This window comes from Herpailurus yagouaroundi, unplaced genomic scaffold, assembly GCF_014898765.1.
Source record: "Herpailurus yagouaroundi ecotype Mexico unplaced genomic scaffold, PumYag 208, whole genome shotgun sequence".
Lineage (NCBI taxonomy): Eukaryota > Metazoa > Chordata > Mammalia > Carnivora > Felidae > Herpailurus > Herpailurus yagouaroundi.
Window position 1 is genome coordinate 2,508,733 of NW_024412439.1, and position 23,436 is coordinate 2,532,168.

Sequence of the window (23,436 nt, forward strand, 5' to 3'; positions counted from 1 at the left end):
AGCCACTCTGGAAAACAGTATGGAGGTTCCTCAAAAAACTAAAAATAGAACTACCCTACGTCCCAGCAATTGCACTACTAGGCATTTCTCCACGGGATACAGGTGTGCTGTTTCGAAGGGACACATGCACCCCCATGTTTCTAGCAGCACTATTGACAATAGGCAAAGTATGGAAAGAGCCCAAATGTCCATCGATGGATGAATGGATAAAGAAGATGTGGTGTGTGTGTGCGTGTGTGTATACACACACATATACACATATACATATATACACACGCACACACACACACAATGGAGTATTATTCGGCAACCAAAAAGGATGAAATCTTGCCATTTGCAACTACGTGGATGGAACTGGAGGGTATTATGCTAGGTGAAATTAGTCAGACAAAGACAAAAATCATAGGACTTCACTCATATGAGGACTTTAAGACACAGAACAGATGAACATAAGGGAAGGGAAAGAAAAATAATATAAAAACATGGAGGGGGACAAAACGGAAGAAACTCATAAATATGGAGAACAAATTGAGGGTTACTGGAGGGACTGTGGGTGGGAGGATGGGCTCAATGGGTAAGGGGCACTAAGGAATCTACTCCTGAAATCATTGTTGCACTATATGCTAACTAATTTGGATGTAAATTAAAAAAAATAAAAAACAAATAAAAATAAAAATAAAAAGAATCACGTTGACTTCTCAGTAATCATGCAAGCAAGAAGAGAGTCAAGTGACTTAAAGTGTTGAGAGAAGTAAACCACCAACTCAGACTTCTGTACCCTGCAAAATTATTCTTCAAAAGTGAAGGAAAGGGGTTCCTGGGTGGCTCACTCTTGATTCTGACTCAGGTCATGATCTCATGGTTCGTGGGATCAAGCCCCAAGTCAGGCTCCATGCTATCAGCATGGAGCCTGCTTGGGATTCTCTATCTCCTCTCTCTTTGCTCCTCCCTAGCTCACGCTTGCTCTCTTTCTCTCTCAAAATAAATAAATAAACTTTTTAAAAAAGTGAGAGAAAAATAAAGACTTTCCCAAATAAAAATTGAGGGGATATGCTGACAAAATAATACCATCAGTATATTCAGTTATGTATGCTAAATGTTTATGTCTTATGTATATACGTATATGCTTACATATGCTTATATTTAACTGGAATGAATGACAGCAATGATACAAGGGATGGCAGGAAGGAATGAGGATTTTATTATTATAAGGTACTTCACATTACCCATGAAGTGATACAGTTTATTTGAAAGTGGGCCTGGATTAGTTACAAACGTATATTGCAAACTCTAGGACAACCACTAAAAAAAATTAAAAAGTATAACTGATATGAAGGAAAGAAAAATAGAGTAACAAATGCTCAATTAAACCCACAAAAGGCAGGGGCACCTGGGTGGCTCAGTCGGTTGAGCGTCCGACTTCGGCTCAGGTCATGATCTCACAGCTCGTGGGTTCGAGCCCCGCGTCGGGCTCTGTGCTGACAGCTCAGAGCCTGGAGCCTGCTTCTGCTTCTGTGTCTCCCTCTCTCTCTGCCCCTAGCCCACTCACATTCTGTCTCTGTCTCTCTCAAAAATAAATAAACATTAAAAAAAAAAATTTAAAGGCAGAAAGAGTGGAAGACAAAAATAGGACAAAGAACAAGGATGATGAATAGAAAACAGTTAACAAATATGTTAGATATTAATCTAATTATATCAATAACCCTTTTAATGTCAATGGGCTAAATATACCTATTAAAAGACAGATTTCAGACTGGATTAAAATACACAACCCAATTATATGTTGTCTGCAAGAAACTCACTTTAAATATAAACACACATAGATTAAAAAAGTAGATGGGTAGACAAAAATAGACCATGCTAACACTAATCAAAAGAAAGCAGGAATAGCTTTAATCTCCAACACAGCAGACTTCAAAGTTATCAGGAATAAAAAAGGGCATTACACAGTGATACATTTATGTTTACATAAACATAGATCCTCTAAGAAGACATAATAATTCTTACTCAACAGGTACGCATGCCCATAACAACAGAGCATCAAACTATGTAAGGCAAAAACTTACAAGGAGAAATAGGTGAAACCACTATCATAGTTGGGAGACTTCAACACCCCTCCCTCAAAAATGGACAGATCCAGGGGCACCTGGGTGGCTCAGCTGGTTAAGCACCTGACCTTTTTTTCTCCTAATGTTTATTTTTGAGAGACAGACAGACAGACAGACAGACAGGGGATGAGTAGGGGAGGGGCAGAGAGAGAGGGAGACTCAGGATCCGAAGCAGGCTCCAGGCTCTGAGCTGTCAGCACAGAGCCTGACGCAGGGCTCGAGCCCACAAACCGTGAGATCATGACCTGAGCCGAAGCTGGACGCTTAACTGACTGAGCCACCCAGGCGCCCCAAGCATCAGACTCTTGATTCCAGCTCAGGTCATGATCTCATAGTTTCGTGAGTTTGAGCCCTGCATCAGGCTCTGCACTGACAGCGTCAGAGCCTGCTTGAGATTCTCTCTCTTTCTCTGCTCTTTCCTTGCTCATGCTCTCTCTCAAAATAAACAAATAAACTTAAAAAAAAAAAATGTTTCTTAAAGGACAGCTCCAGCAGGCAGAAAATCAATAAGGACATAGTTGAACTCAATAACGCCGTCAATCACCTAGATATAATTGGCATCTACAGACAACTTCATCCGACAACAGCAGAGTACATATTGTTTTTAAACTCACATGGAACATTCAGCAAGACAGACTAAATTCTGGGCCATAAAACATACCTTAACAAATTTAAAAAAAATAGAAATCAGGCAATGTCTATTCTCAGACCACAAGAAAAATAAACTAACAATCAGTAACAGAAAGAGATCCCACTGAAATTAAAAGGATAATAAAGGGATACTATGCACAACTCTATGTCCACAAACTTGACAGCCTAGACGAAATGGACCAATTTCGTGAAAGACACGATCTGCCAAAACTCACTCAGGAAGAAACACGTAATTTGAATAAAGGCCTATTTCTATTAAAGAAATTGAGTCAGTAATTAATAACCTTCCAAACCAGAAAGCACCAGGCCCAGATGAGTTCTCTGGTGAACTCTTACCAAACATTTAAGGAAGAAATTACACCAAATCTTTATCTTCAATCTCCTTTCAGAGGATAGAAGCAGAGACAGTATTTCCTAATTCACTCTATAAGGGCATCAGTACCCAGAAAAATCTCCAACAAAACATGAGCAAATTGAATCCAACAATGTATAAAAAGAAATATACACCACAACCAAATGGGATTTATCCCAGGTATGCAAGGCTGGCTCAACATTCTAAAATTAATGTAATCACATTAATAGACTAAAAAGGAAAATCACAGAAAAAGCATTTGACAAAATCCAATAACCATTCATGATAAAAACTCTTGGTAAACTAGGAATGGAGGAGAACTGTTTCAACTTGATAAAACAAAATCTACAAAAAGCTACTGCTAACATCATACTAAATGGTGAGAAACTCCAAGCTTTCCCACTAAGATCAGGTAAGAAGATAAGGACGTCATTTTTCTTTCTTTTTCCCCCCACTGATTTTTTGTGGACTGTGGTTATTACAGTTTCATATAATCTGTGAAAGATGTCCTTTTTTACCACTCCTTCAACACTGCACTGGAAGTCCCTGTTAATGCAATAAGTCAAGAAAAGGAAATGAAATGTATACAGCTGGGTAAGGTAGACATAAAACTATTGCTTGCAGGTGACATGATTATTTATGTAAAAAAAAAACAAACTCAAAGAATTGACAACACACACACACACACACACACACACACACACACACACACACACAAAATCTCCCAAACTAATAAGTGATTAAAGCAAGGCTGCAGGATACAAGGTTAATATTAAAAAAAATAAATTGCTTTCCTCTATCTCGGTAATAAACAACTAAAATTTGAAATTGAAAGCACACCACCATTTAAAAAAAATTTTTTTTAATGTTTATTTATTTTTGAGACAGAGAGAGACAGAACATGAGCAGGGGAGGGGCAGAGAGAGAGGGAGACACAGAATCGGAAACAGGCTCCAGGCTCCGAGCTGTCAGCACAGAGCCCGACGTGGGGCTCGAACAAGTCAACCACAAGATGATGACCTGAGCCAAAGTTGGACGCTCAACCAACTGCGCCATCCAGGCACCCCAGCACACCACCATTTACATCAGCCTCCCACAAAATGAAAATATTTAGTACAAATCTAACAAAATACATACAAGATCTCTATGAGGAAAACTACAAAACTCTGATGAATGAAATCAAAGAACTAAATAGATGGAGAGATACTCTATGTTGGGAAGACTTAATATTGTCCACATGTCAGTTCTTCCCAACTTGATCTATAGATTCAATACAATCCCAGTCAAAATCCCAGCAAGTTGTTTTGTGGACATTGACAAACTAATTCTAAAGTTTAAATGGAAAAGGCAAAAGACCCGTAATAGCCAACACAATACTGAATGAGAAGAACAAAGTTGGAGGACTGACGCTACCCAACTTCAAGACTTACTATAAAACTACACTAATCAAGACGCTGTTGTATTAGTAAAAGAACAAACAGATCAACGGAAAGAATAGGGAGACCAGAAATAGACCCCATAAATATAATCAACTGATCTTTGACAGAAGAGAAAAGACAATACAATGGAGCAGAAACAGTCTTCAACAAATGGTGCTAGAACAATCAGACATCCACAGAACAAAAAAAAAGAATCTAGATATAGACCTTACATCTTTCAAACAAAATTAACTCAAAATGGGCCATAGACCTAAATGTAAAACAAAAAACTACAAATATTGTAGAAGATAACATAGGAGAAAACCTAGAGGACCTTGGGTGTCACGATACCAACATGAAACACAATCCATGAAAGAAATAAATTGATTTAAATAATTTAACTAATCATTAAATTTAATGATTAATTTTAACTTATCAAAATTGAAAACAACCACTCTGTGAAAGACAACATCAAGAAAATGAAAGATACCCATAGACTGGACAAAAATATTTGCAAAAGACACATCTGATAAAGGACTGTTATCCCAAATATACAAAGAGCTCTTAAAGCTCAATAGAAATGGGAATGCAAACTGGTGCAGCCAGTCTGGAAAACAGAATGGAGGTTCCTCAAAAAATTAAAACTAGAACTACCCTACGATCCAGCAATTGCACTACTAGGTATTTATCGAAGGGATACAGGTGTGTTGTTTCAAAGGGGCACATGTACCCCCTTTCACAGCAACACTATCGACAATAGCCAAAGTATGGAAAGAGCCCAAATGTCCATCGACGGATGAATGCATAAAGAAGATGTGGTATATATATACAATGGAGTATCACTTGGCAATCAAAAAGAATGAAATCTTGCCATTTGCAACTACGTGGATGGAACTAGAGGGTATTGTGCTAAGCGAAATTAGAGAAAGACAAATATCATAGGACTTAACTCATACGAGGAATTTAAGATACAAAACAGATGAACATAAGGGAAGGGAAGCAAAACTAATACAAAAACAAGGAAGGAGAGAAAATAAGAGACTCTTAAATACACAGAACAAACTAAGGGTTGCTGGAGGGGTTGTGGGTGGGGGGATGGGCTAAGCGGGGGAGGGGCATTAAGGAAGACACTTGTTGGGATGAGCACTGGGTGTCATACATAGGGGACGAATCACTGCAATCTACTCCTGAAATCATTATTACACTATATGCTAATGAACTTGGATGTAAATTTGAAAATTAAATAAATAAATAAATAAATAAATAAATAAATAAATTCCATCAGTAAAATGAAAAACAAAAACAAAAAACCAAACCAAACCAAAGAAAAAGTTCAACAAAAAGATAACAAAAAGGGACCAAAGATCTTAAGAGACACCTCACCAAAGAAGATATAGGGATAGTGAATAAGCATACGAAAAGATGCTGAACACCACATCATCAGAGAAGTGCAAATTAAAACAAGACACCACTGCACACCTATCAGAACAGCCCAATCCTGGAACACTGACAGCACTAAATGGTGGTGGGGGTAATGGGGCAACAGGAACTCCCATTTACTGCTGGTAGGAATGCAAAATGGCACAGCCACTTTGGAAGAGTTTGGTGTTTTCTGACAAAACAATACGTGACCTTACCATACCAGCCAGGAGTCATGCTCTTTGGTATTTATCCAAAGGAGTTGCACACTTATGTTCACACAAAAACATGCACACAGATGTTTATAGTAGTTTTATTCTTCATTGTCAAAGCTTGGAAGCAACTAAAATATCCTTCAAAAGGTAAATGGATAAACTGTGACATAAAACTATACAGACAAAGGGATTAATGGTTTCCAAGGAGTACGTGGGGAGCATGGAAGATTTTTAGGGCAATAGAAATGCTCTGTATATTATAATGATGGAAACGTGCCATTACACCTTTCTCCAAATCCACAGGATGTACAACAAGAATGAATTCTAAGTAGACTGTGGACTTTGGGTGATTGTGATATGTCAACATAGGCTCATCCTCAGTGACAAATGTACTGTTCTGGTGAGGTAGGCAGGAGGTGTGGGGGAAACCTGCATCTTCCTCTCAATTTTCTTATAAACCTAAAACTACTCTAAAAAAATGAAATCTTTGAAAAAAATATATGTACGTTTCAAAATAACAAATTTTTAGCAATTGAAAAGAAGGGTGTGGCCAACTATAACACACGCTGTAAGTACATCAAAAAGATGAAGACCAAGAAATGACCTCTGAGGTTTAGAGGCACAAAGACTTCAACAGAAGCAGTTTTGAAAAAAAAGGTTTTCATATATTTACACAAGCACAAAAAACAAAGGTAACTAGAATAAAACAAAAGATGTGAAGGTCCTTTATGTAGGAAAATATAAATATGTATCAAAACATGTTAAGGAGAAACACATACTCTTGATTTGACAATTCAATATTGTAAAGATCATTTACTGCCTCTCAATAGGTCTTATAAAATCAACACAATTCCCATAAAAATCCCCAAATGTTTTTTTTGTAGGATTTGTCAAGCCAAATTTAAACTACATGGGCATAAAGGGGGCCAAGAATAGCCAAAGTGATTCCAAAGAATACAAGAATGCTATCATCACCCCTCCCCACAATCTCTCCCCCCTACCTCACACACACACACACACACACACGCATGAATTTAAAAATGATTTATTTAAAAATTAAATAAATGTGGGGCGCCTGGGTGGCTCAGTCGGTTAAGCGTCCAACTTCGGCTCAGGTCATGATCTCACGGTTCGTGAGTTCGAGCCCCGCGTCGGGCTCTGTGCTGACAGCTCAGAGCCTGGAGCCTGTTTCAGATTCTGTGTCTCCCTCTCTCTCTCTGACCCTCCCCCGTTCATGCTCTGTCTCTCTCTGTCTCAAAAATAAATAAACGTTAAAAAAATTTTTTTTTAATTAAATAAATGAAATTTAAAAATGATTTATAATATAGACAAATAGACCAATGGGACAGAAAACCTTAAAAAAAACCCTTAATCCTTTATATAAACCTGATTCTGACAAATCTGGAATTGCCTATCAGTAGAGAAAGGACAGAATATTCAATAATAGGATCCCTACTTTATTCCATCTACAAAAATGAATTCCAGGTAAAGACTTTTCTTTAGAAGGTACCATTATACCATTAGGGGCAGCATGGCAGAGGCTACTGACTGGCTACAACTTGTGTGAACCAATATTTTGTAGATTTGAGGTTGAAAATTTCTGAAGTATCCATGTGGAAGGAACTCTGATCCAAGGACATCTGTTATAATACATTCTGAATAGTGAAAAGACAGAAATAATCCAGGTAACCATCAGCACAGAAATAGACAAACTGTGGTTTAGTTGTACTGTGAGATTCAGATATTAAAATGAACTAGACACACACCTAGATATATATATATATATATATATATATATATATATATATATATATATATGTATATATCTATCTATCTAGCTTTGTAGCAAAACCATGCATAAAAAAACAAACTATAGAAAGCTTCTTTATACTATTTGCTTAAAAACTGTATAAACACAAGAATACCGTATGTTATTTACAGATCCTGGCATATGTGGAAGTATAAGAAAAAATCGACACAAAGAATTTACCTCTGGCAAGAGTAGAATAAGGACAAGGACTTTAGCTGTACCTACAGCATTTTTATCTTTAAAAAAGGACATCTAAAACAAAACGGCAAAATGTTGACATAAATAAAATTAGCAATGGTGGTGACTGGAGTATCTGCTGTATTACTTCCTGTTTGAAATATTTCATAATGTTTAAGGTTTACTTACTTTAAAAAAATAAAATAAAATAAAACCCCCAATGTATGCTGGACGATCTTTGAAAGGTAACTCTGAGGTGGGAGAGCACTGATCGTAAATTGCCATCTACTCCTGCTGCGGTGTCCATAAAATAAATGCTAAAGTGCGTTTGCTCTTCACAGCAGCTAGCATGGTGCCTGACACAGCAGCTGTTAAATCAGTATTTGACAAATGATTAAAGAGACCTCTGGATACCAACTTTTCCAACCACCTGTTCGCACACACAGTCAACCTGAGACTATTTAAGTACCAAAGTAATCAAAGTTCTAGTTTTTCTGATCCAGTTCCTTCACAACGAGACTATTGTTCCTTTTTTGTTTTGTCTAAGTCTCTTTTTTGTAGGTTTTCTGGTACCCTTAATTATTCCATTAGAGCCCTGACTATATTTAGCCAACTTGGATTCTGCTTCATTTATAAAAATTCTTCCTATACATTTACAAAACTCATCCTCGACCTTACGCCAGGATCCTCCGAAGGGCATCCAGATTGACTTTAGACTCCCTTGACTCTTAGGCTGTCTTGCAAAAGAGGCGTTCTTTTCGCTCCTTTCCTTAGATTTAATTTCCCTTGGCCTGCTGGCTTTTCTATCTGTTTCTACTGTCTCCTGTAAACTTTCCATCTACCTTCAGAATCCAAAGTTACTGCTTTATGGGAGGTGCCTGAGCAGATTTTAGAAAGGCGGGTACATAACTCTGGGAATTCCAGCCACTAAATAACGTGACCGTTTGAAAGGGCCCCCTACACAAGAGAGCGTGATATAAAGGTTGAAAATAAATGCGAGTCTAGCCAAGTAAGAAGTATGTAACGTGTACAAGCAGAAAAGGTTCTCACATGAGTGGTCTGACGAGATGCTGTGTGGAACCAAAACAAAGTCATCCGTATCACAGGAAGAGTTCTTGCTACTAGTGCTGGCAGAATCTTTGGACACTTGCAGACAGTTGGGAGGACCCAACGGTGGGGAGGATAAGTTCTCTTCCTGAATATGCTGCATATCTGGAAGGGACTAAAATGAACAACAGAAAATTAAAACTGGCCTAATAATACAATGCACGTCAGAACAGCCACAAGACTAAGGAATACTGTCTTCATAAAAGTGGGCCTAAAGTTCAATTCCAGCTTAAAATTGCAAAAAAACACCTCTCTTTGGAAAATCTCTCCCTTAGAAAAGCACAGTTTTAAAGTGTCTTTGCATAAAGACTTCTCAAATGTTCTCCAAAAATGATACTTAAAAATATATCATACCGCTTATCATGTACATGTCTGCTTCTCCTGCAATTTTCGAGGTGCGTTTTTATCATCTCAACATCCCCAGTTTCGGCTCTTGGCCTAGCAAAGCAGATACTTAATAACTGTTCACTTAATGACTAAAACGCAGAGACTCTAGGTTAATGACATCCTGCACAACTTGAAAAAGTTTTAAACCTATGATGAAGAAAACATTATAGACAGGAAAGCAAGAGAGCATGTTATGTCAAAAGGTAAGGAAATCAATAAGGATAACTGCATTCAAGCCTAGAAGTTCACTTACACTCACAGAAAGATTTGGAAAACCTTACAGGTGGTGGCTACGTTCCTTTGGTTTCTCTTTTGTTAGGGGGTAGGAAAAGAAAGGAAGAAAAGCCTATAAGATACATTTAAGCAAAGACTTAGATGTAAGCAGCTATATATCTTTTAGCAGTTGCCTAGTTCAAGGACTCTAGTGACACCTCTAATTAAATGTCTTGATGATACAATGGTTTTCTAAAACAATGAACTTCCTAACTTATTGTGTTAAGTCCCCTATTACCCTGTTTAACCTCTGTTTCTATGTAAGAAAAGGAAAAATACCACAATGTCCTTTAAACTTAAACCCATGTCTTAAACACCCAATTCACTGCAAGGGCTCTTTGAATGTCACTGTGCAATGAAAGCTGTCTCAAATCTCCTACCGTGTGCATGTGTGTGTGTGTGTGTGTGTGTGAGAGAGAGAGAGAGACAGAGAGACAGAGAGAAAGAGACATACACATGACATACAATCTCATCACTTTTTAGAGAGACCTTATGTGTCAAGGTAATAAAGAGAAGGGACAACGTAGAGACTTACACTACTGATCGTCACTGTGGGCTAGACACTGTTAAGAGCTTTCCATGTATTACTTAACTCCAATCATGTTCTGAAACCCATTTATATATAATATATAGATATAGAGATATACATCTACACACACACACACACACACACACACACACACACACACACCTCAGAAGTTTAGGAAATCTGCCCAAGATCATACAACTAAAAAGCGGTCAAGTTGAGATGTGATTCTAAGTATTTAACTCCATAATTTCTTTCCAGTGGTTTAGGCAGGAACTTTCTCACTTTCTTCCCTGCATTTGTAATATTATCTGCACCCACAACATCTGAGTGGAAGAGATCTCCTCGCTTCTCCACCTGTGCTCTAATTCTATTCCCCTCCACCTCCTCAGAGACCAACTTCCCTCTGCCCGACGCTCACCCTCTCCCTTTTCCTCTCTGCACATGAACACACTTCGTTTTGTCACGTCTCAAATCCCTGCAGCCCTCTTAATTACCATCTTCTCTGACTACTTTTTAACAGTATCTCTTGAAATTATCAATCTTCATGGACTCAAATTCCTCATCTCATGTGTATCCCTCAACCCACCATAATCCACTTCTACCTTCAACTGTCCAATAAAACGGTCTTTATTAGGCTCATCATGACCTTCCCATTGCCAAGTCATGTGGACTCTCGCTCCCTTCCTTAATTTATCCGAGCTACGTTACACTTGCTCTGCAGACGATTCTTGACACTCTACCCCTTTATTCAGCGACCCTGCTTTTCCTCCTACTTCTCCTTCTGTTTTGTGGATACCCGCTTCTCATCTGTCCCTTAAAGGAGACGAGTAGAGTCTGGAGTTCCCCAAGGCGCCAGTCTGGACCCTCTACTCCTCACATGCTTAGCCTCACCCCAGTGACCACTCTCACCCTCCTGCCTTCAAGTACCACCTCACCTCTGCAGCCTGGATATCTCCAGTGAGCGAGGGACCAACTCACCACCTTTACTCTCCAGAGCACCCCCCCACAAACACACTCCCACACCCAGCGACTTCATCATCCATCCGTTCATTCCCCAGTTCAAGCAATTCCAAGCTCTGCAGACTACCTTTCTCTTACCTGGTCCCACCTTCCCCTTAGCTCAGGCCCTCATTCTCAGAAAAAAAAAAACAAGAAAGGTGCAACAGTCTGCGGTTGTTCTCCTTCCTCTACCAGAGAGACCACTCTACTCTCTACCAGTCTCAAATCCAGTCCTCCAAGCTGCTTTTAGGAGAATCTGGCTAAAACACACAGCGGGTCACATCACACCTCCATTCAGATGGCTCACCGCAGCCACACCCTGTCAAGATGCAGCATCTCCCTGCCTCTCTAGCACGACGTCCACCTCCCCTCACCACCACCGCTCTCGGCATCCACCAGTCTGGACTGCTCCGAGAAGCCTTGTCCACAGAACCTCCGGCGATGAGGGAGACAGTCTGCATCTGAGCTGTCCAGCATGTTACAGATCTGCTAGCTATCGATGGCTACTGAACGTGACTAAGGAACAAAGTTTTAAATTTCACTTCATTCTAACAAATTTAAATTAAAGTGGGTACGGGGGGGAGGGGGGTCTACAGAGTTCCTTCAGTGGGCCGTGCTTCCGTGACTTCACGAACAGGAACTCCTCCACCTACGATACCATTCTTTCACTACTGCACCTTGCTACGTCTTTCTCCAAAACGTCTTTCTCCAAAACTCCCTGCCCTCCCCAGCAGCCCTTCTCAGTTGCTGCTCTGACGTGATGCTCCTCATTCGTGTTCCCACAGGCAGTAAAGAGACACACACACACACACACACACACACACACACACGCTTCTAATAGCGACCCATTTCCCGGCCTCCTCTCCACACAACTAAACTAAAAGCTCCTTAATGTAAGGGACCTGACTGTCTCCTCCATTAGTATCAACCAGAACCTTACACAAAGTAGACATTTAATAAATATTATGAAACCAATAAATACTCAAGAAATATCACCTAAATAGCACTTAACCTATAGCCAGTATCATAACTGAAAGACTATTTATTCATTTTGTTTTTTGTTTTTCTGCCTTTCTGAGATTTCCCTGGGGGGGGCGCCTGGGGGGCTCAGTCAGTCAAGCATCCAACTCCTTATATCGGCTTGGGTCGTGATCTTGCTGTAATGAGATTGAGCCCCATGTCGGGCTCTGCGCTGACAGCTTGGGACTCTCTCTTTCCCTCTCTCTCTCTCTGCCCCTCCCCCACTCGCACGCAAGCACTCTCTCTCAAATAAACATAAAAAAAAGATTTCTCTAGAGTAAAGCAGCAGCTGGAGATTTGTGTGAGAAGGTGAAAAAGACAATGTTATGTGTACGTGTCTGTGTGTATCAACCCTGAGTGTGAGAATCAACTCCAGCCGTAGGAAGGATGCATGTATGAAATAATCTTACTTTTGTCAGATTACATTCAAAGCAAGGCTTGTTAAACAATCCCATTTTCTTTCTTTCTTCTTTCTCTTTTTCTAAGCAGGCTCCACACCCAAAGTAGGCCTTGAACTCACAACTCAGAGATTAAGACTCGCATGTTCCACCAACTGAGCCATCCAGGTTCCCTAAACCATCCCATTTTCTGATCTCGCTATCTGGAAATTATACAGAAACACTCTTGATTTCCTTTTATTCCCCAGCTTTCCTTTTTACTTTCACTTCAAGCATTAGCTTTTAATAAAGGCCTTCTAAAATGTTTTTCCACCACAGTTTGTAGCATCTAAATATGCCTCTTCTCTCCTCCTGTGTGTCCTCACTGCTGTTAACACTCCATCTCTTCCCTAGCAGCCAAGCTAGCTCTGTAGGCTCTCCCTTTCAATGCCACCCCCCTAAAACAAAAACAAAACAAAAAAACAAAACAAAACAAAACAAAAAACCCAAAAAACCCAACTTGCTCTCTCCAGTCAAAGCAATTTCCAATTCAATGTCCCTCCTACTGGAACCCCTCTTTCTCATTCCCTGGTCGTTCTACAAACAGGCTCCTTTATTCTTACTCTCCCACATCTCTCCCATAATCAGATCCTTCCTTGTGGTTCCTTTCTCAAGCCTAAACTTTGCTGTTCATATTATGTATCACACTGTATCAAATGCAGACTTCATAATAATAGCTACAGCTTATCAACTACTCACTACGGCTGCTCTTCGGGCAAAGTGCAATGAAGCCTGTGCTACAGATGAGGGAGCCACGGCTCAGCTCTGGAACTGACCTGCCCAAAGTGAAGGGTGAGCAAGCAGCAGTTGTGCCCAGCTCCAAATAACACCAGCTGTCTTTCCATGTCAGTACTTCCTCCACACTTCTCCCCAATCACTCCAAAGCAGTGTTTTCTTATACTCCGGACTGAAGTAGGAAATACACAACGCTCTTCTCTTTTTCCTCTTGGGTTCCCCCCACCCACTCGAGGTTTTTTCAATTCATGGAAATATAATGTAAGTCTTATTAGCCCATCTGCTTTTTCTACTTGGCTTAAGTCTGCAGGGTTATGCAGAAAGGTTTTTTTGTCAGTTTTAGGACTCATCTTTTTGCGACAGGCTGCTTCGGCATCTGCTCTAGCTAAGGGGCTATTAGGTTTCCCTTGAAAATAATAATAGCATTAGTTGCCACAGAGTATTTATTATGTACCAGACAGTGTAGTAAAAGTGTATTTGCTCATTTATCCTTAAAAAACTCTACGAAATAGGTAAATTACGTTCACTTTACACAGAAGAAACGTGGTTAAGAGAGTTTAAGTCATTTGTCCTGGTTAACTGTGGCAAGTAAGGGATACAGAGGTCCCAAGCCCCATGCTCTTAAACCTCTGAGTTGAACCCACTAATTACACAATCATCTCCTTTTACAACTGCCCCACGCTCTGCTAGCAGAATTCAAGAAATTCATGTCTGCCAGGCTAATCTGGAAAATATTCACAATAGCTGACACAAGAGCCCTTGGACCTTCAGCTTATGGAAAAGCCTCAAGGTCACAACCCACACTGCAACAGAGATTTGGGGCAAGGGTCAGAAAAGGGCAAAGTAAAACCCTGGGAGAGTGGAGTAGGAAGATGGAGTGAGCAGAAGCTCTCAGGGTCTAGAAGAAGCACTTAGGTTGGAGGAAAGACAACCGTGGGAGAAATGGCCAGGGAGCCCAGGAGGAAGAAGAGGCCAGTGGTGAGCAGGTCTTGAAGGGCTGGCAGCCGCCACTGTGGGGGTCCGGGTCCGCGGAAAGTGCACTCACCGCCACTGGAAATTCTAGATACCATAACTCCCCAGCTGGTGTCATGACACTCAGATAAAATAAACATTACCTATCTACCTGTAATAGGTACCCTTTGCAATGATCATTCTTTCCAACCCCCTAAGGTACGAGGTGAGAGTACTGTACCCGCTGTTCAGAGGCAAGTGGCCCCGAGAGCTGACATTCCTTGCTGCAGCTTACATAGCTACATAAGGGCAGAGATCCACATCTAGGTCTATTTGACTCAACAATAATGCTCTTTCCCCAAACCTCAGTTGCCCCAGTAAACACGACACATAAAAAGGTCATCCACAGTGTGCCCGTAGGCTTAGGTGTGGACAGATGCAATAGCACTAACTGAAAATTACCGTCAATGAAAGCAAAGCTTACCGGTGGAGAGGCAAAACGACAAGACGGGGAGCTGCCACAGGAGCTGCCGGAGACAGAGCCAGCATACACGGGCACCGGGACCGGGCAGGCTGGGGGAAGAGACACGGATGAAGACAGACGTCACTCTGTACGGCAGTTACATGGCTTGTCTAACAGAAACTCTGTCAAAACCACTACAGCTTTGGGGCGTCTGGGTGGCTCGGTCGGTTGAGCGTCCGACTTCAGCTCACGTCATGACCTCACAGTTTGCAGGTTCGAGCCCCGCATCGGGCTCTGTGCTGACAGCTTGCTCAGAGCCCAGAGCCTGCTTCAGATTCTGTGTCTCCTTCTCTCTCTGCCCCTCCCCCGCTCACGCTTTGTCTGTTTCTCAAAAATAAATAAATGTAGGGGCGCCTGGGTGGCTCAGTCGGTTAAGCATCCGACTTCGGCTCAGGTCATGATCTCGCGGTCCGTGAGTTCGAGCCCCACGTCGGGCTCTGTGCTGACAGCTCAGAGCGTGGAGCCTGTTTCAGATTCTGTGTCTCCTCTCTGAACCTCCCCCATTCATGCTCTGTCTCTCTCTGTCTCAAAAATAAATAAACGTTAAAAAAATTTTTTTAACAAATAAATAATTTAAAAAAAAACCAAAAAAAACACAACCCTACTACACCTTCATGTTGACCCCAAATTCACACTCACCAACTTATTACACCTCCCATGGATAAAACTGAAAATGCAGCAATTACTAAAACTGTTTCCACCCAGATTTGGGACAAACAACTGTAATTAAGTAAATACAGCTACGGGTATTTAAGAAAAGCTCAATGAAATCTTGAGAAGCACAATGAAATTAATTTTGTAACACAAAACGCTAATTTTTCCTTAAGTCTGCATTTACTCTTCACGTAAAAATGCAAAAAAATGGGTACTCACATTTTTTCACTGGAACTTGCTCAAGAAAAGGATGGTTGAAAAATGCTTCTGTAAGGAAATAGGAGAATACAGCCTTTAAACTGATGCTGACTAGCAGACAGGTTAAACCTTTGTCAAAGAATTTAACAGAGTGTCTCTTCGATCATAATTATCATTAACTTCTTCACGTAGCCTCTATCTCTTTCAGTGTAAAAGCATATTATTTTCATAACTCATCTATAAAAATGATCAGATTATAAGTAACTCTTAATCAGTGAAAAATTAAGAGTAGTAATTTGAATTCTCAAAACACCCATTACCAACACGGGAAGCCCTGAGCTACCGAAGCAGACACGTTCCCTGACACATGCTGTCCCTCAAGCAGCATCCCCACGGACGGCTGTGAGCAGGCCTTTCCTTCCTAAGCATGTGTATGAAGCACGGCTGTTGTAAACTGTCCCAAGAGGCAATCCAGGCAGCTGATTTATGCAATAAATCCTATCCTTCTATCCCAGAAGAGAGATTCCTGCAGCTGGCTTCATATTTTTTTTAAAACTCTAGGTTTGATTTAATTTCTCTGGTTATCCGCCAAGGACAAAACCGACACAAGCCTGCTAATTAGATAAAGATAAATAAGCAGGTGAGTACACAGCAGTTTGTTATTTTAGTCTATTTTATTTTCGCACGTGTTTAGAGTGTTTCATTATTTCTTTAAAAACCCACAAAGATGGGGCGCCTGGGTGGCGCAGTCGGTTAAGCGTCCGACTTCAGCCAGGTCACGATCTCACGGTCCGTGAGTTCGAGCCCCGCGTCAGGCTCTGGGCTGATGGCTCGGAGCCTGGAGCCTGTTTCCGATTCTGTGTCTCCCTCTCTCTCTGCCCCTCCCCCGTTCATGCTCTGTCTCTGTCTGTCCCATAAATAAATAAAAACGTTGAAAAAAAAAATTAAAAAAAAAAAAAAAACAACCCACAAAGAAAATCTCATCGGTCATGAAGTCCCAGACCTGTGTGCTATCACATCTCACAGAGCAGACAAGGAGAGCAGCACGGTACCAGCATGGAGGTCAAAAAGAGGCAATACAAGACCAGGAGAAGCTTAACTCGGGATCCTCCTTCTACTCTGACGGGTCCCATGAGTCCCGCTGCAAAGCATCGCCAGAAGCCACTCAGAGTAAATTATCAGTTACGAGACTTGCCAAGGAAATGTGGAAGCTTTTGAAGGAAAACGGGAGTTTTCTGAGTTCATTTTTAAGATTTTTAAAAAATGTTTATTTATTTTTGAGAGAGACAGAGTGTGAGTGGCGCAGGGGCAGAAAGAGAGGGAGACCCAGAATCGGAAGCAGGCTCCAGGCCCCGAGCTGTCAGCACAGAGCCCGACGCGGGGCTGGAACCCACGAAATGCGAGATCATGACCTGAGCCAAAAGTCAGGCGCATACCCAACTGAGCCACCCAGATGCCCCTACCTGAGATCACTTTTAGAACAATCATTAATATACATATATATAAATTATAGTTTGACACATAAGGTTTTTTTATGCTGATTTTTACAATGGACATAATAGGGATGAAATAGAAAAGATTAAAAAAAAAAACTGAACGCAAACACTCCGAAACCGCATTCCAAATCAATTGCCATGGTATGGAAAGTATATAAATATTTAATATAATCTATCTTTTTTTTTTTTAAGTTGATTTATTTATTTTGAGAGACTGAGAGAGCACAAGCAGGGGAGGAGCAGAGAGAGGAGAGAGAGAATCCCAAGCAGGCTCCAAGCTGTCAGCTGTCAGCACGGAGCCTGACACGGGGCTTGATCTCACTGTGAGATCATGACCTGGGCTGAAATCACGAGTTGGACGCTTAACTGAATGAGCCACCAGGCACCCCTATAATCTATAATTTTAAAACTATTATCCATGAACATATTGTTTCACTATTGACCCACATTTCTCATGGTTATAGAGCAACTCTCAATTTCATTTCTCCATCTGAAAGATAAAAATATCTACCAAGTAGATTGCTGATATGTAACTCCAACTTTACAAAACTTTAATACATAGTCAAGCTATTTCTTCTCTTCCCCTATATGGAAACTATTAGAGCCACTGTCTACTAAGAACATATGCTAGGACAATGTTTCACATACCAGGTCATTGAACCCACACAAACTTAATGCAAGGCATTACCTTCCTTGTATGGATAAGGAACTTAAAGCACATAAAGGCCATGTATCTTCTCTACTGTCAAAGAGCTAGTAAGTTTAGAGACTAGATTTCAAACCCTGGTCTGTCTTATCCAGAAGCCTTTGTAGACTTCCACAATACACATTAACAGACCAAAATTCTGGCATAAGTTTTTGCAAATCGCTATTACTATTACGACTAATTACTATAGGAAAAATCAAACACTTTTTTTTTCCCTAAAAACATCAAGGTCAAGGTTAATTTAATAAGCATTTTCACTGAACATGTTTTATGGCTTTTCTGGTCTGACATTTAAATTTGAGTCATGCTGTTTTTACACATGACTGCTAAGAACAAGATTGAAAAGACAATCTTTTACATGTTTACATTGATAAGAACAAGTTAACAAACTGTGCCGCAAAGAGAAGCTGAGACCCAAACAATTTCAGGGAAAAACTTCCTTTCAAAACCTTCAAGAACTGGATAATGCCTACAGTATTAAGCTTTCCAAGTTCTTCCATCACACAAGAGGTGGTAAAATATTATTTGAAAATAGACTGTGTTAACTTAAAATACTTAAAGTTTCAGCTTCAGTGATTAGATTATAAAAGAAGAAAGGCTCAAAATCAATGATAGAAGCTTTGCCTTAAGAGTCTAAAAATCTAGGGGCTCGGTCGGTTGAGCGTCCGACTTCAGCTCAGGTCATGATCTCGCGGTCTGTGAGTTCAAGCCCCAGGTCAGGCTCTGTGCTGACAGCTCAGAGCCTGGGGCCTGCTTTGGATTCTGCGTCTCCCTCTCTTTCTGCCCCTCCCCCCCCCCCCGTAAAAAATAAACATTAAAAAAAAAAATTTTTTTTTTAAAGTCTAAAAATCTAAAACCACAGCCTCCATGGAGCACCCACAGCTGCTCTCCTAAGGCCACGGTGAGAACCAAGCGACCACAGAGCACATGTTCACAAGGGTCACTAGCACGGAGCTGCCCCTCCCTGTCTCCCTAAACTCCATCTTTGAGGCCAGCGACTTTTCGACCAGGATTATGGGGTGTTTCTCTTCTCCTTCCTCCCAGACCTTCTCCCAAGTATACCCTCAGCCTAGACCTGTCCTCTGAACGCCAAGTGCCTTCTGACATCTACAGTTACACACATGCGTATCTTCACTTTAACACGCTCAACCCCGAGTCCTGATTTGCCCCGTATCCTGCTCCAGCCTTTCCTGTGTCTGTAACCAACAACTCCATTCCTTCACGTGCTCAGGCCAGAAACCCTGGAGTCCTCTTTGAGTCCTCTCTCTCTCTCACACTGCACACCCAATTCATCTGTAAACACTGCTGCTTCCACCTGCAAAAAGATCCAGCAGCCAACGGACTCCTCACCACTTCTGCTGTTATTATCCCAGCCTAAGTGAGCAACTGCCGTCTCCCGACTGGCCTCCCTCGTCGGTCCTCAGGCTACCCCCACACCCTTCACCAGAGTTCAAAACAAGCAAAACCAGAATGAGCCACTTGAAAACATCGGTCAGATCCCATTACTCCTCTGCTCAAACCCTCCCCAGCACACTGAGCGAAAGCCCCGGTCTTTAACTGGCCCTCTGACTGTTCCTCCAGTTTACAAGCCGCGCTCCCAGCTTCGGGCATTTGTACTGGCTGTTCACTCCGCCTGGAAAGCTCTTCCCACAGATATGCACACCGCCCACTGCCCGCTAGCTCACTATCCTGCCATCCATCAATCAAGTCTTTACTCAAAGGCCACTTTCTCAGAAAGGGCTTCCTTGGCTGCCTTATTTAAAATCTCCATCCCTTCCCCACCACATTTCTCTTCCTTCTTTTTCTCCACAGCACTTATCACCTTCTATATGGTTTATAATTATAATTTATCATCTGTCTGCCTCCCCCCCAAGAGAATATATGCTACATGAGGACAGGGATTTTCTTTATTACTCTATTTCCTGTACCTAGAACATAGCAAGCGCTCAATAAATATTTATAAAATAAGTGAAAGAAAAAAGACAAAGAGAAAGAAAGAAATTGACTTTAATTTTCTTCTGAAAATTCCATAGCATCTTCTCAAAATCTTTTTAGGATACACAGAAATACAAAATTTGAAAATATTACTTACCAAAGTCCATTCTGTCTTTTTGGTTTCTCTGAAGCAAACCCAAGAGGAGATTAGCCAAATAAGGTGATGTTTCTCTGGGAATACTGGGAAAAAGGAAAAAAAAAAAAAAAGGATCTAAGTGATGAGTTTATACATACTTGCTATATGACCTTGGCCTTCATTATGATAAAGGAAAAGGCAAATGCACTTTCACAAATACTACATTTCATATGAAGATGATTGCAGTAAAACCACATTTCTTACAGGAGAAAAACAGAAACAAAAACCAAAGCACTAAGCAACTGTCTTTGAGAAAAAGCATCCGTCTGGGAATGTCCCTGCACTGTGCTTCTCAATATTATTTGTTTGAATGTCGGCAGCGATAAAGCACTTCACAAGGGCAGCCTGGAGTTTAACACCACTTTAGCTTGGCACTAATATCTGCTAGAGTTGTCTGTTAGAAAAGGAGCCACCTCCAATTCTGTCTGGAAGAGGGCATGGCTTAAACAAATGCAAGTGAGAAATAATCCAGCCTCCCAAAATCCAATAAGAAAAAGATAAAGCACACACGCGCACAGAAACACACAAAGCACAGAGTTCACTTAACGTTGTATTCACAGACAATAAAACCCAATGTAACCAAAACACATACCTAGGCATTAAGCTCCTATTTTTTTCATAAAACATCCTTAAGTCTTGAGGACTATTGGCCTGTTAAAAAAAAAAAAAAAAAAAAAGGTTTTATTTCCTAAATAATGGGGGCAAAAATTCCAAATCACGTGATCCATACTCATATTCTTGCCAAAGAGCATAGACTCTGAACCTGAAAGTCATGGATTGCTAAAGGAACCACAGATGGGCACTAGGAACCTAAAAACCTCTAAAATTGGGTGCAAATTCTGCATATCCAGGCATAATGTCTCTTTTCTGAGTTCAGCCCCCTAGAGGAGCCTGAAACTTAGAAAAAGTTAAGAATCACTATTCTGGAGGTTACATTACCAAACAGGTACAGTTTTGTTGTATAAAAATCAAGGTATATTTTACCTTAGGACTGTCAGGGGTTCAAGGGAGAGAACAAAGTATACCTACCTCTAACTTTTAGTCCCTCCACAGCAACAGGAAGGACCCTCAGAACAAGAGCTGCTGGCTTAGTGAAGCTGCCCGTACGTGACAAACCAGACTGAGAAAGTTAAGTGTCGAAACTGGCTGTGTCACTATTTAACACCATTTTGGACAGATAATTTTACTTTGCTGCAGTTTTCAGATTCAAAAAACCTCTTGGAAACTGGGCAATTATGAACTCAGGAGGGGTCATCATGATGAGTTCTAGAGGGCCTCTTTTTGACAGCATATGGGGGTGGGGTGGGAAGAAAAACCCAAAATAATTTCCATAAAGACTGAACAACTAACTCTCTCTCACCCAGCAGTGGTGGCAATAGAGAGCTGAAGACAGTTTCCAGTTACTTTCCCAGACCAGGCCCAGCCCTCACCTGCGAGGGCAGGACCCCCAAACCAAGCCAAGCAGGGAGCGCCGACATCACTGTTCACCCCCATTTCCCACCAGGCTGTTAGTCTGGACCCTGGCTAGTTTTCATCAGCTTGTAAACATACAACAGGCTTTATGCTCAGGCCAGGTACAAAGGGAAGGCAGGTTAAAAAAAAAAAAAAAAAAAAAAGGAAAAGCAAAAGACATTCTAGCTCACTGTAGCAGTTTCTGCCTGTAAGAAAATCAAACTAAGTCACAAGGGAACCCAAAACACTGCTTTCAAAGTATCCCCCGTTTTAGAAGTCAGAGGCAACTGCAAAATGAGAAGATCCCAAAATTAAGCACCTAAGTAAAAAGTCAGGCTACCTGAAAAGGTGGCTTTCCAACTAGGCATTGATATATCACCGTTCCTATGCTCCACAGGTCTGCCTTAGCATCATAATGTTGAGACATAATAACCTCAGGAGCCTGGGGATAGAAACATTCCACACACATGCATTATGTTATTTATATAATTAATATGCATAAATTAACTAACTGGTAAAGGTCATGCTCCTAACAGAACTACTGAAATAGGATCACATTGTGACATTTCCCCGATCAGACGATCCTGCAGTGAACTTAAACCACATTCATACGTTGGGATTTCCTGGTAAATCGCAAAAACAATGTGGCATGAAAAGAAGCAATTTATAGAAACGAACACTTCTATATATCACCATGGACAGCAATACAGTAAGAGCATTGAGTTTATAATAGAGAAAAACACACACCAACTATAAGACAGAGGCTACTTCCAGGGTAGGAGAGTGGAAAACGGAAAGAGGGAAAGATATAAAGGACTTGGACTGTTTCTGAACGATTTTCCTCCTTTCTAGGAAAAAAAAAAAAAAAAAAAGATCAAGACAAACATGGCCAAATGTTAACTTTGTTAAATGTGGACAATAGGGACACAAGTGTTTTCCTGTCATTTGAAAGCTTTTAAAACAATATACAAACTATCATGAAAACACGGTAAAGGACTGTCTAAAAAGCAAAGACGTTTTCTCTTTTGCTTTGCACAGCTCTGTTCCCACCTCTCACTAGATGTTGCTTTTTAAAAATACCATCAATCTGGACAAATGTCAAATATACCCAAAGCAGTGAAACTTGCTTTTCCACGTGTACCATTTTTATTTGTCGTGCCTAGTATGCTTCTCACTGAGTCGACTCCCTTCAAGAACTGGCCCAAGCACTCTCTCCATCCTCAAGGCGATGGTTCAAGCCTGAACGCATTTCATACTCAAGAAGTACAAACTCACTTTTAAGTGACATTAAATGATAAAGTTTATTGGATAAGCAGTAAAATTATGATCAAGAAAGTCAATCTAATTTAAAAAAGATTTTTTTTTTAACTTTGATTACTAGTTCCTTAATCTCAGAGTTGATTTAGATTAGAGGAAATCCTCATTGAACACAAACCCATTTTAAATTTTGAATTAAGATAGGCACACTGATGTACTTTGCAAAATTCTGAAGGCCCAGAATTAAGCTATTTCCAGGCTTGATGCTTCACATTAGTTCCGAAGTTTCATAGCCTTCCCCTATCAGACCTGACAACATCCATATGAAAGGATAAAGGGGAGAACTAAGAATTTTCAGCTTTAAGTGTCACACTAATTGAAATACCATTTATTTATTTATTTATTTATTTATTTATTTATTTATTTATTTA

General features: G+C 40.6%; 1 protein-coding gene across 4 annotated transcripts in view; it reads right to left on the minus strand.

Moving 5' to 3' along the window:
- ULK2 (unc-51 like autophagy activating kinase 2) overlaps nucleotides 1–23,436 on the minus strand; it is an 89,417-nt gene that overhangs the window by 46,200 nt on the left and 19,781 nt on the right. For all 4 annotated transcript variants that reach the window (XM_040453083.1, XM_040453081.1, XM_040453084.1 and 1 more), the window contains exons 8-13: nucleotides 22,089–22,190; nucleotides 20,889–20,947; nucleotides 20,258–20,340; nucleotides 15,985–16,032; nucleotides 15,073–15,161; nucleotides 9,201–9,372 (exon numbers count right to left, since the gene is read on the minus strand). In XM_040453083.1, the coding sequence (XP_040309017.1) occupies nucleotides 9,201–9,372; nucleotides 15,073–15,161; nucleotides 15,985–16,032; nucleotides 20,258–20,340; nucleotides 20,889–20,947; nucleotides 22,089–22,190 (553 nt within the window). The remainder of the gene's footprint in view (nucleotides 1–9,200; nucleotides 9,373–15,072; nucleotides 15,162–15,984; nucleotides 16,033–20,257; nucleotides 20,341–20,888; nucleotides 20,948–22,088; nucleotides 22,191–23,436) is intronic.